The 16,286-nt window shown below is 37.3% G+C and overlaps 2 protein-coding genes across 2 annotated transcripts; one reads left to right on the top strand and one right to left on the bottom strand.

Annotated features, from left to right (window-relative positions):
* The first annotated feature begins 6,968 nt into the window (after positions 1–6,968).
* On the top strand, positions 6,969–8,884 carry LOC140872551 (protein ASPARTIC PROTEASE IN GUARD CELL 1). Its single transcript, XM_073275419.1, has one exon. The coding sequence runs from the start codon at positions 7,180–7,182 to the stop codon at positions 8,641–8,643; it is 1,464 nt and encodes a 487-aa protein (XP_073131520.1). The 5' UTR covers positions 6,969–7,179; the 3' UTR covers positions 8,644–8,884.
* Positions 8,885–9,242: 358 nt separating this feature from the next.
* LOC140872443 (putative late blight resistance protein homolog R1B-17) lies at positions 9,243–12,886 on the bottom strand. The gene is made up of 3 exons (XM_073275268.1): positions 12,302–12,886; positions 9,767–12,034; positions 9,243–9,667 (listed from the first exon to the last, which is right to left on the bottom strand). The coding sequence occupies exons 1-2, from the start codon at positions 12,740–12,742 to the stop codon at positions 9,794–9,796; spliced, it is 2,682 nt and encodes an 893-aa protein (XP_073131369.1). The 5' UTR covers positions 12,743–12,886; the 3' UTR covers positions 9,243–9,667; positions 9,767–9,793.
* Between the last annotated feature and the right edge of the window lie 3,400 nt (positions 12,887–16,286).

Below are 16,286 nucleotides of genomic sequence, written 5' to 3'. Positions count from 1 at the left end.
TCAAGTTATCTTCTGAGATGTGTCCTAGCAGTGAAACAGAGAATATGGAGATGTCTCGAGTACCGTATGCATCAGCAGTGGGAAGTTTAATGTTCGTCATGATTTGTACAAGACCAGACATTGCACAAGCAGTGGGAGCAGTCAGTCGATATATGGCGAATCCTGGACAAGAGCATTGGAGCACGGTTAAGATGATCCTTAGATACATTAAGGGTACCTCGGATGCTGCATTATGTTTTGGAGGATCAGATTTTAGACTCAGGGGCTATGTGGATTCAGACTATGCGTGTGATCCAGATAAAAAAAAATCTACTACTGGTTATGTGTTTACAATTGCAGGAGGTGCAGTCAGCTGGGTTTCAAAACTGCAAACAGTTGTGGCGTTATCTACAACGGAGGCAGAATACATGGCAGCTACTCAAGCTTGCAAGGAGGCAATATGGATTAAAAGGTTATTGGAGGAACTTGGGCACAAACAAGAAAAAATTTCTTTGTTTTGTGACGGTCAGAGTGCCTTGCACATTGCAAGGAATCCAGCCTTTCATTCCAATACTAAACACATTGGTGTTCAATTTCACTTTGTACGAGAGGTAGTAGAGGAAGGAAGTGTGGATATGCAGAAAATCCATACGAAGGATAACATTGCTGATATTCTGACAAAGCCAGTGAACACGGAGAAGTTTGAATGGTGTAAATCCTCAAGTGGCCTCGCAGAAACGTAAGCAACAGGAATGACAAGATTGAAAGGATGTGTGGAGATGTGTTTGATTTTCAATCAAATATCCAAGTGGGAGAAATTTCAGGTTGAAAATTCAAACCTCATAATGAGGTAGTGGGTGGAATGTCAATTATGGTCAATACATTTGTAAACAAAGGTGGGCGGATTTAATTGAAGCAGAAGCCACCGAGAATTTTCTCATGATTATACCGTGTGTTCAGACGACCGAGATGCTCTATAAATAGAGCTCTCATCTCGGCATTTCAGATTATCCCTCAGCCTCAAGCATTCTTCTGTTCTTGAGTGAATTTATTTTCTCCCTAGTTATTTCTATATATTTGTGAGATGGGTTTTCTCCTGTATTAAGAGGATGAGTGTCTCTTTGGAAACACAGAGAGAGATTGTAATTCTTCAAATATTATAGTGGAATCTTTTGGTCTTGCCCGTAGTTTTTACCCTAATAATTTTTTGGGGTTTTCCACGTAAATCTTGTTGTCTATTTATTTTTCAATTTACATAGTTTCTATCTCGTGATGCCGCACCTGGGACCAACAGAATCGATATCAGCTTCGCCCGATACATATATCGAATCACGACCCTTGGTTGAGGAGGATCCAGCGTCGTGGGTAAAATACTAATTCCTCTCTTAGAGAGAAGGTTTCCAGTGTTATTATTTCGTTAAATCTTGTGATTTCCTTTTTTTTTTTATCGATTTCCGTTATTCTAAAGGTAAATCAGCAAATGATTGTCGGATTTCATGGTTTAAGATGCCGTTCAGGTTTTAATTCAAGTTTCATTCTTGATTCCGTGGTTGTGTATATCGACTGGAAATCAAGGGAGGTGTTGATTGAATGGGTTACTGTTTTCTTTGGTATGAATTGATTTAAAAGTCCTCGTTTGAATACTCACCTAATTCTTGAACTGGTCCACAAAAATAGGCTTACTCTTGTCATCTTGCAAATCATAGTCAGAAGAAAAAAATTTGATTTCTCGCGCTCTCTCGATGACTACAATTTTGTAATGCTTGCAAATTGATTTAGAATGGACGCTTTGGCAGGGTAATTTGTGGGACGTAGAGATGAATTTGGCCTTGGGGAAATTATTGTTCGTGGACTAATGAAAAAAAATGACGGACTCGTTTCATTTTTAGGATATTGGTGTGTATATGGATGATCGAATGATTTTTTTATTTTTAGGATATTGGTGTGTATTTGGTTTGTGCCTCTGTTCATAGAAACCTTAGCATTCATGCTTCCATTTCTGTGTATAAGTAGTTAGAAAGAAAAGATGGCTGCCTACGAAGGTTCTATACTTTGTTGAATTTGTTTGTGACTTTATTCTATTTGTTCCTTTTATTTTACTGCTTTTGGGACTTGAGTTGTGACTAAATTTTTAGATCCTTGTTTATTTTTATTTACATTTGAATCATTTTTTTAATTGTAGACTTGATGGGAGGTTGAAGTTGCAAGTAAGTTGTAAATTGATCTTTTGTATGAGTTTTGTTCTTTTATTTTTAATTTTTTATTTTATGTGATATAGATGCAAAAGGAAAAAAAAAAAGGCGAAGGCCAAAGTTCACAACCCTCTCAAAGCTCGAAGTGCCAACAACATCAAAATCCTACTGTCCCACCATCACAAATCAATATTAATCATCCATTTGATTTTGTATCAATTGGATCTCAATTTCATGTCAACCAACCATATCATTGGGATATTACTAACTTTTTCCATTGGATTAATATATACCGATAATTCTCTCATCATCTTACATTTATTTGTGTACGTATGTTAAATGCAGGAATGTGATACAAATTTATATTCACATGGTCAGATGAATTTATTCTCATATCAGTTTGAGAATCCGTAAGGAAAATTTTTAAAGAATGTTAAAATTGTTTACAAATTTATCTCTCACTTTCTTTAATATTTTTAGGGACATGATGATAGTAACCGTAATAGCTCGATATAAGAGCTGCGCGCTGTCTCGACTTCTCGAGGTAAATTTTTTACTCCTTTCTTTTGTATTAGTCTAAAATAATCAAGATGAGGTGGTGTAAAATTTTGTCTTTGTTGTGTTGTATTTTCAGGATTATTTTGGTAGCGATAGTTTTGTTGGTTTCGTTAATTCTGTTTATTTTAGGAGAAGAGATTTGAAACAACTTATGTGACTTTGTTTCCTCTGTATTGATCCTTCGTTTGCTATGTTGGTCTTTTTAGAATTTTTTTAGTTGCTAGAGTTTTGTTGGAATTAGTCGGCTTTGTTAATTTTGTTTTTTTAGGAGAAGAGATTTGAAACAAATTATGTGACTTTGTTTCCTCTCATTCGCTATGTTAATCTTTTCCGAATTGTTATAATTGAGAGTTTTTTTGGAACTAGGCGGTTTCGTGAATTTTGGTTTTTTGGAGACAATGGAGATGTTGGCAGTTGGTAGGAGAGCTGATCCAGGAGCAAGAAGAAAGAACAAGGGTGCCAACCATAGGAAATATTTTGTATAGCAAGACTGCAAGGGCATTTTTGTATGCTTACTAGAGAAGTATTTGCATTACTAATTCAACTTCTATTATGCTTACTGGAGAAGTATTTGCATAGGAAATATTTTGTGTAGAAAGAACAGGGGCCGCCAACCATTGGAAGTATTTTGTGTAGCAACAACGTTTTTGTATGCATTACTAATTCAACTTCTATTATGAAACCTTCCAAATTGTATTTTCTTAATAAGTATTTGCACACGCAAAGAGCACAATTAAAAGATCAATATCGCATAACATTTAAGCCTAAAATATTAATTAAAACTTGATAGAATTCTAACATGTTTGCATCTTGAAACGGAAAATAGGACAGCAACTTCTTTTTACGATCGTATGAAATTTTCAAATAAATGCCGAGTTTAAATCTTTGAAAAAATTGCCAAATCAACACACATTTATGATAATCTAAAATCTTCGTATAATTGCCAAATCAATACATACCCGTTTACGATAGTCTAAAATCTTCTAACAAACACCAAATCGATACAAATTAATGATCGTCTAAAATTTTCGAACTCATAACAAATCTACAAACAAGGAAAAATTACGATACATGTCTTCAACTTTCTAACCATTGCGATTCAACTGTATATCTTGAAACAGTTGTTTAAGCTTATCTATTTTCTTCTCAACCCGCAATGCATGATTTCGATTCTCATTTTCTAAATCTAAAAGTGTTGTGAGCTTGCGCTAGAAGTTGTACCCGAACTTTCTTTGCCACTAGCTTGAAAAGAAGCACTTGGATGCTATTAATGTGCATAATTTTTTTATGTTAATATATTTCAACAAAAATATGCATAATTTTATTCAACTACTGTTTTTTTAAAAAAAAATATCACTTTTTATTTTATTTTTTTAAAAATCAAAACGTCTAGGCTGTTTGTTACCCGCCTAGATGATCGATTTATCATCATCGACTGGGGCCACCAAGTTTTTAAAACTCGGGGCGGTGGGTCACCTAGACGGTCCTACGCGGCGATTTTTAGAATATAACTTGCTGATTTTTTTTAATAAGCAAGACGATATTATTAAATAGCCAAATCAGAAACAAGTACATTAGAAATTACAGTAGTAGGAGTGATACTTTCTACTAGATCAGACATAGAAGAAGTCCCCTCTAGGTAAAGCGTGAGCAGTCTAGTTCGTTGATCTTCTGGCAAAAACAAAGTATAAGAAGAGACATCCTGAACGAGGAGTTTATAATCTTCAATGATAAGATATAAAATAGAGTGATCTGGAATAGTGCGATGAAGAGCTTCAATGACCATTAAAGCATCAGATTCCACAATGATTGGAGATAATTGAAGATTCTTCATCCATTTGAGAGCTTCTCGGATTGCCAGAGCCTCTGCTGTTGTTGGATTTTAATTGCCAAGATTTGAGATCTTATATGAGTTAACTAAGAGTTCCGATTTAGACAGTGTACAAGTACTAAAGTTTGTGTGTGTTGTATACAAATGCTGTATAAACCAAACTCTTCTAAGACATTCCTTCCCAAGTGGAAGAAGAGGAACATATAAGGATTTTACATTCGAACTTTCATATATATTGTGTCCTTTCCTTCTGCTTTTACTTATCTTGTGGATAACAGTGACTGTGTTGAGTAAAAAAGACTCGCTAAAAATTTTCAAGCCATTTTCGCACTATTTATTGTTTGATCATTTTTACGTGTTGAGATATTTGGTCTAATTTGGTTAACACCTAACTCGACCGGCTGCAAAACTAGGGCATTTTTTGTACAAAGTTTAAAGTATGTGTATTCATTCACCCTCCCTCCCACTACACAAAAAACCGATCCCGGCATATTGCTTTCAAAAATTCATAGGCGATAAATTTGTCTTAAAAAAAATCATAATTTGTTGTAACTACTTTCCACACACAAACAAAACTTGAAATATACGTCGAATTTCTAAATGTTTGACCAAATAACCTATGATCACAAGCATCAACAACTCCTATAAATATATTAATATGATGCACCATGAATTTTACTCCACGTACAAAACCATCTCTTGGATTCACTTAGATCTCGCATGAAATTATGTGAAGTCCATTGATCCAAAAACTATTTCTACACCGAATAACACACCCAATAAAGCATAATATCTACCACTATCTTCTAATCAATGACAAGAACAAACACACACAACCAATCATATACAACTTCACCAACACAACTCATTAGGTCCACCATATGTACTCACGTCTCACAGACACAAAAAGCAAACCTAATCAAAACAATCGGTACAATTCTTTTGTGCAAGTTCATCATGATCACTTAAAACCAGTCTTCTTGTCTCCCTCACCACCCTTTGTTCTTTTCTCTCTCAAACTTATATTTATAACCGCTAATTCAATTCAAGAATGCATGAATCTCTAATAAGTCCCCTTAGGCCATGTACAGTTAGCGTCGAAGTTCAATGAGGAAGTGGGCTTTCTCGTCCATTTAATTACGAAGGAATCGAGAAAATAGCACGAGGATTACTCCTCATGCAATAAAGCAGGCAAGCCTCGTGTGGAATCCTTCCATACGGTGAAGAGTGTGTCTGCTCTTTTATATATACTAGTATCCAGCTGCACACATACATTTCGTTTTTTTAATAAAAAAAATAATAAAAAATAAATTATAAAATTAAAAAATAATAAAAATATAACGTTTTCTTAGCTAAACAAATATTTTATAAAATGAGTGTCATATTCGTAAATAAAATAATATCAAATGACACAAAATGAGCTTTTAATGACTAAAAAAAAAGAAACCTTATAAAATGACTATTTTGCTCAATAATTTTGGTTATATTGAAAATTAAGTTAGAAGATAATGATAATTTTAAATCAAGTTTAACAATTAATTAAAAGCTTATTAATTAGAGGGTTTTTACTTTAATAAGATAGTAAGATCGATATATATATATATATATATATATATATATATATATATATATATATATATATATATATATATATATATATATATATATATATATATTTATGAAATCAAAATTTTGAACGATCAGATTAAATTTGAACCTTCATCCAATTTGGCCTGTCCAATATTTTAAAATTAATTTTTTTTAAAAAAAATATAAATCAATGGTGGTGAATAATGAGATGAATAATTAATTATGTATGTTTTTTTAATTATATGTGTTTTTTAAATTGATGTATGTAATTTAAAATTATGAGTTATTTTAATTATTTTTTTTAAAATTATGTGTAAGCTTTTAAATTTTAATTGAGTGTAATTTTTTTCCCAATTATATATAATTTTATTTTGTTTTTAAATATTCATTTATTTTATGAAATAAAAATTAATCTTTTAAAATAAAAAAATTAATATTTAGTCTTTAAAAAAAATAATATTTAGCTATCATCTAACTCTTACAAAACTATAAGATAAAGTTATAATCGCTCACGTCAACATACAATTAAGTAAAATTATCAATTTCATCAACGTCACCTCACACAATTGAACATGTTCTTGGATGTAATAATTTCCCGTACATGAGGAATAAAAGTGATGACAAAAAGGCACACTTCCAACACCCCATAACCCCATTCATCTCGTGATGGTCATAAAAAGTCTTCAATGTTTGCCAACCAATCACCCCCACACACCACTCCACAATCAATGGTCAAAAGCTTTCAATTAAACTCAAAAATCATATTCATATATAATCACACTTGACCAAATATGTTTACAATATGATAATATTAACCAACTACGCAGACTCTTTTCATGACGTGACTGAACTAATAGCAGAATCTAATCTAACTAATTAAACATTTGGAATATAAGATATTAAAAAAAAAACAATATTAATGTCGGAGAAACCATACATTCAAAGCTTGTCTCTCTTCTCTGTCTTCTGCGACTCTTCCTTTGGAGGTTCATATATAAAATCAAAGTTACTGGATTTTACTACACTGCGATGGAGAAAATGGGACTTCTTCTTGCAGTTTACATTTCATTTCTCTCCATTTTCTCCTCTCCGGTGCTGTCAAGAACACTCAAATCCAGCTCAAAATCTGTGGTTCTTGATGTATCTTCTACACTGACGACAACCCAAGATTTATTGTCGCTGGATTCCCAAAATTTGGTGCATGTAAAACACCAGAAACCCATTGTTTCTTCGGGTTCGTCTCTGAGTTTTCAGCTGCATTCTCGCTTGGGCATCCGTACAAGTTCCGATAAAGACTACAGAGAACTCACATTGGCCCGAATCAACCGTGACTCGGCCCGAGTCAAAGCGCTTCAGACCCGGCTGGATCTGTTGAGTTTAGGCATAAAGAGAGCAGATCTAACGCCACTGGAAGAAGAATTGGAGGATGAGAAGATTGAAGTTCCGGTAATTTCGGGGACAAGCCAAGGCAGTGGCGAGTACTTCTGCCGTGTCGGAGTTGGCAACCCGCCGACCGAATCTTACATGGTGCTGGACACCGGAAGCGACGTCAATTGGGTGCAATGCGCCCCTTGCGCAGACTGTTATCAGCAAGCCGACCCGATTTTCGACCCGGTCCAGTCCACCTCCTTCTCCACCCTCACATGCGACACCCAGCAATGCAGGTCGCTCGATGTCTCCGAGTGCCGTAACGACACGTGTCTCTACGAGGTTTCCTACGGCGACGGCTCTTACACCGTCGGCGATTTCGTGAAGGAGTCCTTCACTTTCGGAAACTCCGCGGCGGTGAACAACCTAGCCATCGGTTGCGGCCATAACAACGAAGGATTATTCGTCGGAGCCGCCGGCTTGATCGGATTAGGCGGCGGCTCTTTGTCTTTTCCTTCGCAAATCAACGCTTCCTCCTTCTCTTACTGCCTCGTGGACCGCGATTCTGATTCCGCTTCAACTCTCGATTTCAACACATCACCCCCGCCTGACGCCATTACAGCTCCATTACTCCGAAACTCCAAGCTGGACACCTTTTACTATGTAGATTTGACGGGAATCGGTGTCTCCGGTGAGCTATTAGCAATCCCGCCGGCGAATTTTCAGATAAACGAGAACGGAGACGGCGGGGTCATAGTTGATTCGGGAACGGCCGTTACTAGATTGCAAACGGCGGCGTACGACTCCCTGCGAGATGCATTTAAGGCGGGGACGCGAGACTTGCCGTTAACTAACGGCGTTGCTCTATTCGACACGTGCTATGATTTGAGCTCGAGGCAAAGCGTGGAGGTCCCAACGGTGTCGTTTCATTTCTCGAACGGTAAAGAGTTGAGTCTACCGGCTAAGAATTACCTGATACCGGTTGACTCATCGGGGACTTTCTGCCTCGCCTTTGCTCCGACGACGTCCTCCCTCGGGATAATCGGTAATGTCCAGCAACAGGGGACACGTGTCAGTTACGACTTGGCTAATTCTTTAATTGCGTTTTCACCCAATAAATGCTGAAATCGCGTTCGGAGTCCTTTCTTTCTAATTTTAGTCCTGGGATTTTGGAGTCTGATTAGTTTTGCGAGTGTTTAGAAGAAAAAGGGTTGTGTGGGCCTGGGCTCGGTAACCGTGATCCAATAGGGTTGGCCCGGCCCACAGCATGTTTGTTGTTACTATTATGTTTCCACTTTTGTGGTTGTGGCTCTGTTTTATATTGCAGGTTTTGATGTAAAAATTAGTTGTAAGTTAATATTCTCGATTTTCCGAATAGTTTACCATTAGTACTGACCAGAATGAATTAGGGAAGTTTTGATATATTTTAATTAACTTTCAAAATCATCCTTGTTAATAAATATGCTAAATTTCAAAATCTTTTGGAATCCATGCAAGAATCTACGTCATCTCAAATGCAATCTCTACTCTATGGCCATGTGATCATTATTTGGACTGTGTGGATAATCTTTTCGGTGATATGTCATAAGATGGATTTGATATTTCAACAAAGATCTGCGATTCAGTAATCAAACCATATGCATGTAATGTTCCTCTTACCAATAATCAATTTTCAACTACTGCATAATACATTTATTTTAATAATTACAAAATATTACAACGCTAAATCTGATGTGATTATATATATCATAACTAAAGCAAGTACTTAAAGATAAAATATATCACACGTGTTTGTAAATTACATATGCAACATGCGTGCCCACAACTCCTAGTTATTATTATTATTATCGACTAGAATCATTATTTTTATTTAACAAACCAAAGCAATGGCAAATAAATGGCAACGTACACTGTAAACAGTGAAGGATTCACATATATACATCCCTCACACACAAATGTCTTTATTGAAGAAGGCTATAAGCACGAACAGCGTGTCAAAGATCGAAAAACAAAGCAGCAGTTCAGCTCAACATCACACCGAATCACATGAAATGCATATACTCCAAAAAAATGCGAAGACGGACCATATTTTAGTACTGAGACTGGATTTGAGGTGGATGGCTCCACCATTCCCCAGTTCAGCATCCATCTACACAAAGTAAAGAGTACATGATATGAGAAGAGGCGTGTGAATGTAGCAGAACATATGTGGATTCTGCCGCAGGCAAGAACGAAAATTTCCTGTTACCTTCCAAAGTAGAACTTTTCAGCTCATTCATTGATATGGAGGATAGATAGAGAGCTTAAATCCTCCGCCCCTGGCGATTTGCATCTGGTTGGGCTTTTCTGTTATTTTTTTCTCAATCTCCTTAGCAGTCAAAGCCGCATTTTTTGTTGTACAATACATGTCCACAAGCCGGAGGCTCGAAATGTCTGCGAAAGCTATTGGGAGTGCTGAAAGGCTACTGCAGTGTCTAAGATAAAGATGTTTAAGTCTTGGAAAGTGATGAGCTGCAGATCTCCAGGTGACCAGATCTGTCCTTCCAATATGCAATACTTTCAGAGCGCGGAAACCACCATCTTTCGAATCCCACCAATCCCCTTTAAACGCATTGTTTTTCAACTTTAGAATCTCCAAGTTCTCCAACATTCCCAACGTAGACATGTCTTTCCAGTCGAGTAGTGTATCTGACAACGTTAGCTTCTTCAGCTTCGGTGGGAATTTATACGTTTGAGGAAGACTGTCTAATTTTCCTTCAGAAGGTGGACGAGGAAATACATCATTCAACAACTTCAAATTTTCAAGATAATCCAATTTTCCCAAACTATCAAAAGGAATGTTTCCGCTCTTGCTATCTAGAAGCTTAGCCAATTGACCCCGGATGCCCAAATTCTTCAGGTTAGGTGTCCTTAAAAACATATCTTCTGTACAACTTTCAGGTGATATGGTTGAAAGTGTTTGTAGGTTCCCAAGCATCAAAACTTCATCTTTACCTTTTCTACCTTTTGAGAGAGGCCCTGGCAAAGTTGTGGATGCATTTGTTTTCACGTGCCTTAGTTGAATCATCTTCCATAGATCTGCTTTAATGTCAAAAGTGCGTGAAGATGTTTCAACCACAAAAGTTTGAATGTTCCAAAGGCTAGACATGGCAGCAGGAAGAATCTTGAAATTACAAGAGAGAGCAATAAACCTCAAATGAACCAGTTGGATTAGGTCAGTAGGAAAGCGACTAAATATGATGGACCGAGCATGCAATACTCTGAGCAGCTTAAATGCTCCAGTAATGGATGAGATATATTCAGCAGGTAAGTTAATCTCTTCATTGGAGAAGCACACAAAAGAACGCACGCGTGTACCAACTGGTTTCGATGAGATGTAATTCAAGACACGAGTATGAATGCAAAGACGGCGATAAGTTTGCAAGTTAAGGTTGGACGATACATAGGTTCCTTGATCGAACCGCTTTATTTCTCGAAAAAAATTTTCTTCTGCAGCTACTCTTTTGCAAAACTCATGAAGCATGTCATGAACACGACATGTTTTGTGTTTTCCATTAGATCTCCGGACTCCTGCCATCACTAAATTTCTGCTGACAAGATCGTCCAAGTACTCCTCTCCAATATCCTCCAAGCTCATTCCGTCTTTTGACTGTATGAATCCTTCAGCAATCCATAACCGAATAAGTTTCCATACGGGGATCTCAAAATCTTCCGGAAACATTCCAAAGTAAATAAAGCATGCTTTCAAGTGGTAAGGTAAGTGATTGTAACTTAATTCAATCAAATTGTCCACGCGGTTACTCTGTTCCATTGCCATATATGCATCCACACTTTTACCAACCGTTTCCCACCAATCTGTACCTTTCTCTAACAGAATTCCTCCAATGACCACAATTGCGAGTGGCAGTCCTTGACATTGTGTGGCTATACGGGTTCCATCTTTTATCAATTCTTCAGGGCAATCCTCTGATCCCAGCGCCTTAATCTTTAGTAACTTCCAACTCTCTTCATTTGTTAGAAAACGCAAATCGTGAGGATCCCTGTTTGGGTTAGCATGTTGCGCTACTTTTCTTATACGGCTAGTTATCAATATCCTACTCTTCTTGTTGTTCTTAGGGAAACCGATTTTGAGATCATTCCAAGCCTGCTGAGTCCAAACATCGTCCATAACAACCAAATATTTTCCTTTCTCCAAAATCTTACAAAGTTCTTTGGCCAGATTTTCATCATTCATCTTCTGCATATCAACAGTCACCTGAGTGAAATGTCCAAGAATGCTGAGGAATACTTCTTTCCTGCTATAGTCTTGAGAAACATAAACCCATGCTCGGTTGTAGAACTCGTACTCGATACGAGGATCGCGATAAATCATTTTGGCCAATGTAGTCTTGCCAAGTCCTGCCATGCCAACAATTGAGTTTACTTCTAGTTCATCCGCTCCCCCAGTGAGAAGAGCGATGACCGTTTCTGCCTCATCCTCAAATCCCACCACATTGTCTTCTTCAACAATAGGAGGCTGTGTAGAAGGTTTCAAATCAGTACAATTAAGGCCGATGACTTATGTCTTTTAGTAAACGAACATCCAATAAGAAATTTACTTAATTCCTCACTAGTTCTTATGCCAATGAACTGACAAAAGTAATAAGAGAAAAATAAATGTAACAATTCAAATCCAACTATTGCTCCATATTCATTCCAAATCTAATCAAACAAGAGCAGGAATATAGCAAAATAGGAAGAAGATAGATCCCAGCAGTGAAAGTGGAAACCATGAAAGATTCACCTTTTTCTCTTTCGAGCTTCCCTCGGCCCCGTCCCCTGTCTGAAGCGAATCGAACCCGAATTGCTTGTTTCTATAAATATCATCGACCCTTCGTCGGATCTCCTCGATCCGTACCCCCACTTTGCGAAGCTTCTCCGCGTAACCTGGAGTGTGGAAAGCCTTCCTGACGACGCCACGCGCCTTGTGCGCCGCCGCTTCGGCGACGAAAGCGTCGATCACATCTTCAGCCTCGTACACCACGTTCCTGATCTGCTTCACCAGCTCTTTCAGCACCTCATTCTTGCTGCGCTTTTCTGTGGAATCCTTGAGGAAAGCTTTGAACAGACCCAGATCGTTGTACAGACGCTCCACCTGGTTCTTCACGTCAGAGATCAGTCCCACGTTGTACACGAGCAGCTGTTTCAGGTTCTCCAACAGGAACTCCACGGCGGCGTCCGCCATCTCCGTCGAACACCCGACTGCCGGTTCTTGAACGAAGCTAACACCTAGTTCACGATGATGCAGCTAAGTTATCCAATCGACTACTGGAATTGGTAAATCATTGCCATGGATTAAGATTTAAAAAGCAAGCTCAAGCTGATTGCCTGTTCATATTTGTGCGAGTTGACTTCACTGATATTCATGTCCCATTCGTGTCGACGCGTTGTTTATGGGTCGGATCTCGTTTCTCAATTTTGTTGGGCCGTATCCTACTCGGACCAATTCGATTGGGCTCCGATCTGGCCCAATCACAATCAAGTCATTCTGTCACCCCTATTTTTATATTTTTCATATATTTCAGTCTACCAAGATCTCAAACATATACCACTTCATCATGGCCTTGAATCGTTAAGAAAACGAATATTGGAAATAAAAACATTACTCTTTATTGTCCTCACACAAAACTACTACCGCTCTCAAAACGAAATCATCTTGTTGGGTTGGTTCGCCCTGTTCAATAAATAGATGAGTTGATTTGACAATTTTTCATCTCACCTAATCTCAAATTATAATGGAATGCAAGTCGGTCTACCAAATATATTAAAAAAGTATTTGATAGAACTTCTAGGAAGCACTTCTCAGCTTAAATGATGGTGTGCCCTGTCTCGCCCACCAAATAACGGCTTGTGGGCAAGTCATACCCACTAGCCACGTTTTATTACTCTAATTGCATGATTGTTTTATACACACACTGGCTTAGCAATTATACCTTTAATTGAACATCTTGCCATATAAGGTAGAGATGATAAATTGATGATAAAAATAACATAACTATTTATAATACTCAATTTATTGTAAACTTTGATCTAAATACGAGATGATATAAGGACATTTTAATATCATCATTCATATCAAACAATGTTTTTTTTATATATAAATATTATAGGACTATTTATTAACTAATCAAAATCTCAAATCTTTGTTCTCAATCCTTTGGTTGATGGATTATACCTCACACTTTTATGGTTTATTAAATATACTTGTTGATGATACATAAAAAATTTGGGGTAAACATAGGGGTGGACATGGTCTGAGTTATTCGGGTTTCGGGTAGTTCGATTATGGAAAGTTCGGGTTTCAATTTTTATTTTTATATCCGAACCATGCCCAAGATAATTGGGGTATTCATATTCAGGTTTAGGTACTACTCGATTTATATATATATTAATATATATATATATATATATAAAGTTTATTAAATTATATTTATAGTTTTTTGTCAATTAAAAATATACTTAAACTGAAAAAATACAAATACATTAGTATATTTGCATCATTTACTAAAATATAATAGTGATCGGCATACACAATGCATGTGTTATGCAATTTTTTATGACGTGAAAACCGCAGCTGTTATCTTTTGTTAAGCATTGGATAAACTCTCGGCTAACGTAATAACCTATAAACTATGCTAACCAGGTAGATCGGACTGTTAATATAGTAACCCAACTCCTAATTAAGTTAATCAACTGAATAAACTTGATTAAGAGTTACTAAATAGGTTTAAGGAGTTGAAATACGGATTCAGAATGATAAAAAATGGTTCTAAAGGCTTCAAGTTAGTAGACAGTTTGGAAGCTCCGAAAAGTAGTTTGGAAGCCAAAGTTGAAGATCAATGTACCAAGCAGTTCGGAAGCTCCGAACTACGAATCGAAAGCTCCAATCTCTTTGCAGTCAAACATGGTACGAGTTTTGATTGGTGATTGGAATTAAGAGAGTTCGGATGCTCCGGACTAGAGTTCGAAAGGTCCGAACTGCGTCGACAACAGTGTGTTGTCCAATCAGGGACACGTTTTCCGTAGTGAGAGATCGGAAGGACGATCGGATGCTTCGAAGAGCGTTCGGAGGCTCCGAATAAGAGATCAGACATTTCGATAGTGGTTTATAAATAGGGACCGAGAGCTTCACTTTTCTTGCACATTTCTCAGCTTTCTCTCTCGTTTCTTGTTGACTTTTGTGCAACTTTATGCGTCGTTTCAAAGGCCGGACAATGGCAAGGCGCTACCGAGATCATCGCGAAGTTGTGTCTAGGTTTTGAGTAGAGCTGTCAGACGGGCTAACCCATGACGGGGCGAGTTAAGCGGGCCGGCCCGCTGGTTGGCTCACTACAAATAAAAATAAATAAATAATAAATTAAAATTATTATAATTAATTATAAATTTCATTTCATAAATAAGTATTAATAGACACATATTAATAAAAAAAATTAATTATTGATTTCATATATGTAAATTTTGTATAAAGTAATTAATATAAAAAAAATTCACAACTTTCATTAAAAAATATATATTTCACAATAAAAGTAAAAAAATAATAATAATTCTCCAGGCTTGCGGGCCAACCCAGACCCACCGCGGGCTGACCCGCCTAGTACCACGAACTGCGCGATTTGGCCAACCTAGGCCCACCTTTAGTTGGGTTGAAAAAATTTCAACCCAATTCACTTAAATTGTGTGGCGGGACGGGCCGACCCGGTGGGCCTAACCCAATTGACAGCTCTAGTTTTGAGGTCATTGCATCAAAGAGCTAACGACGGATGCATGTATAAGACTAGTTTCTGCTTAGCTTCTGTGTGTAGCTATTAGTCTATTTAAGACTTTTAGTAGACAATAAGTGATATGTTGATTATGTGCTTATAGGCTTAGACTAAAGAACCAGTGTTGCTAGGTTGCCTGTGTTGCTTAATAGAGGTACGAATGAACTATCCAAAATATCCTGGTTGAGTATGCATGTTCTATGTTTGCATGGTTTATATGGCTTGTCTTATGTGCATTTATTGTGCCACGGTTATTATTGCCACATGCATTATCATGTTGAGTCTATACATTGATAATATCGGTAGAGGGATTTGCTCAGCACCGAGTTATTTGCGGATGAATTAGGTGGATTTGGGTCCAGTTACTTTAGTCCACTTATTCTTATGGTACGAGAGTACCTTCTGATACGACGGCCCAGTGTGCTACTGTAGTGACCCGCACCGTGATCACCTACTAATTAAAAGATTAAGCATACTTAAACAATAAGTAATCTTAATCAGAGTAAATGCGGAAACTTAAATAAGTTAATACCAGAAAATTATAATCTAGTGGTCAACCCTGCAATCTTGCATGGGTCACCACCTAACCTCCAAATCCTCAGGAAATCTACCTGCAACTGCCACATCGAATGGGGCATCCAGACACAGAAAATAACCGAACGTGAGCATAAAACACTCAGTATGAGAGTATGAGTATACAATGATTATATGAGCATGTATGCAAGTGTACTGGATACCAAGACACAAGGGTCAAGAAAACAAGCTCGCAAGACGGGCCCAGGGTATATAACACGCTGCACCATCGCATCAGGAGGTGGCTCCTATACCCAGTGAATAATGATGACCTGATACTAGTACTAGTGTCCAACCATAACGATGACCTGACATAAGACCTACGTATCCAATCATCCACTACTCGTAGGGTGAGCGCCCTACTATATGATATCTCAAGAATAAATGATCAATATG

Source organism: Henckelia pumila, unplaced genomic scaffold (assembly GCF_033568475.1).
Source record: "Henckelia pumila isolate YLH828 unplaced genomic scaffold, ASM3356847v2 CTG_466, whole genome shotgun sequence".
NCBI lineage: Eukaryota > Viridiplantae > Streptophyta > Magnoliopsida > Lamiales > Gesneriaceae > Henckelia > Henckelia pumila.
This window is presented reverse-complemented; position numbering and strand designations above follow the sequence as displayed.

What these genes read in the sequence shown, in the direction of transcription:
- LOC140872551 (XM_073275419.1), top strand. Translation starts at nt 7,180, where the DNA reads ATGGAGAAAATGGGACTTCTTCTTGCAGTTTACATTTCATTTCTCTCC.
- LOC140872443 (XM_073275268.1), bottom strand. Translation starts at nt 12,742, where the DNA reads ATGGCGGACGCCGCCGTGGAGTTCCTGTTGGAGAACCTGAAACAGCTG. An exon ending in GAAGCTCGAAAGAGAAAAAG is followed by an intron (nt 12,035 to 12,301) that starts GTGAATCTTTCA and finishes CCTTCTACACAG; the next exon opens with CCTCCTATTGTTGAAGAAGA.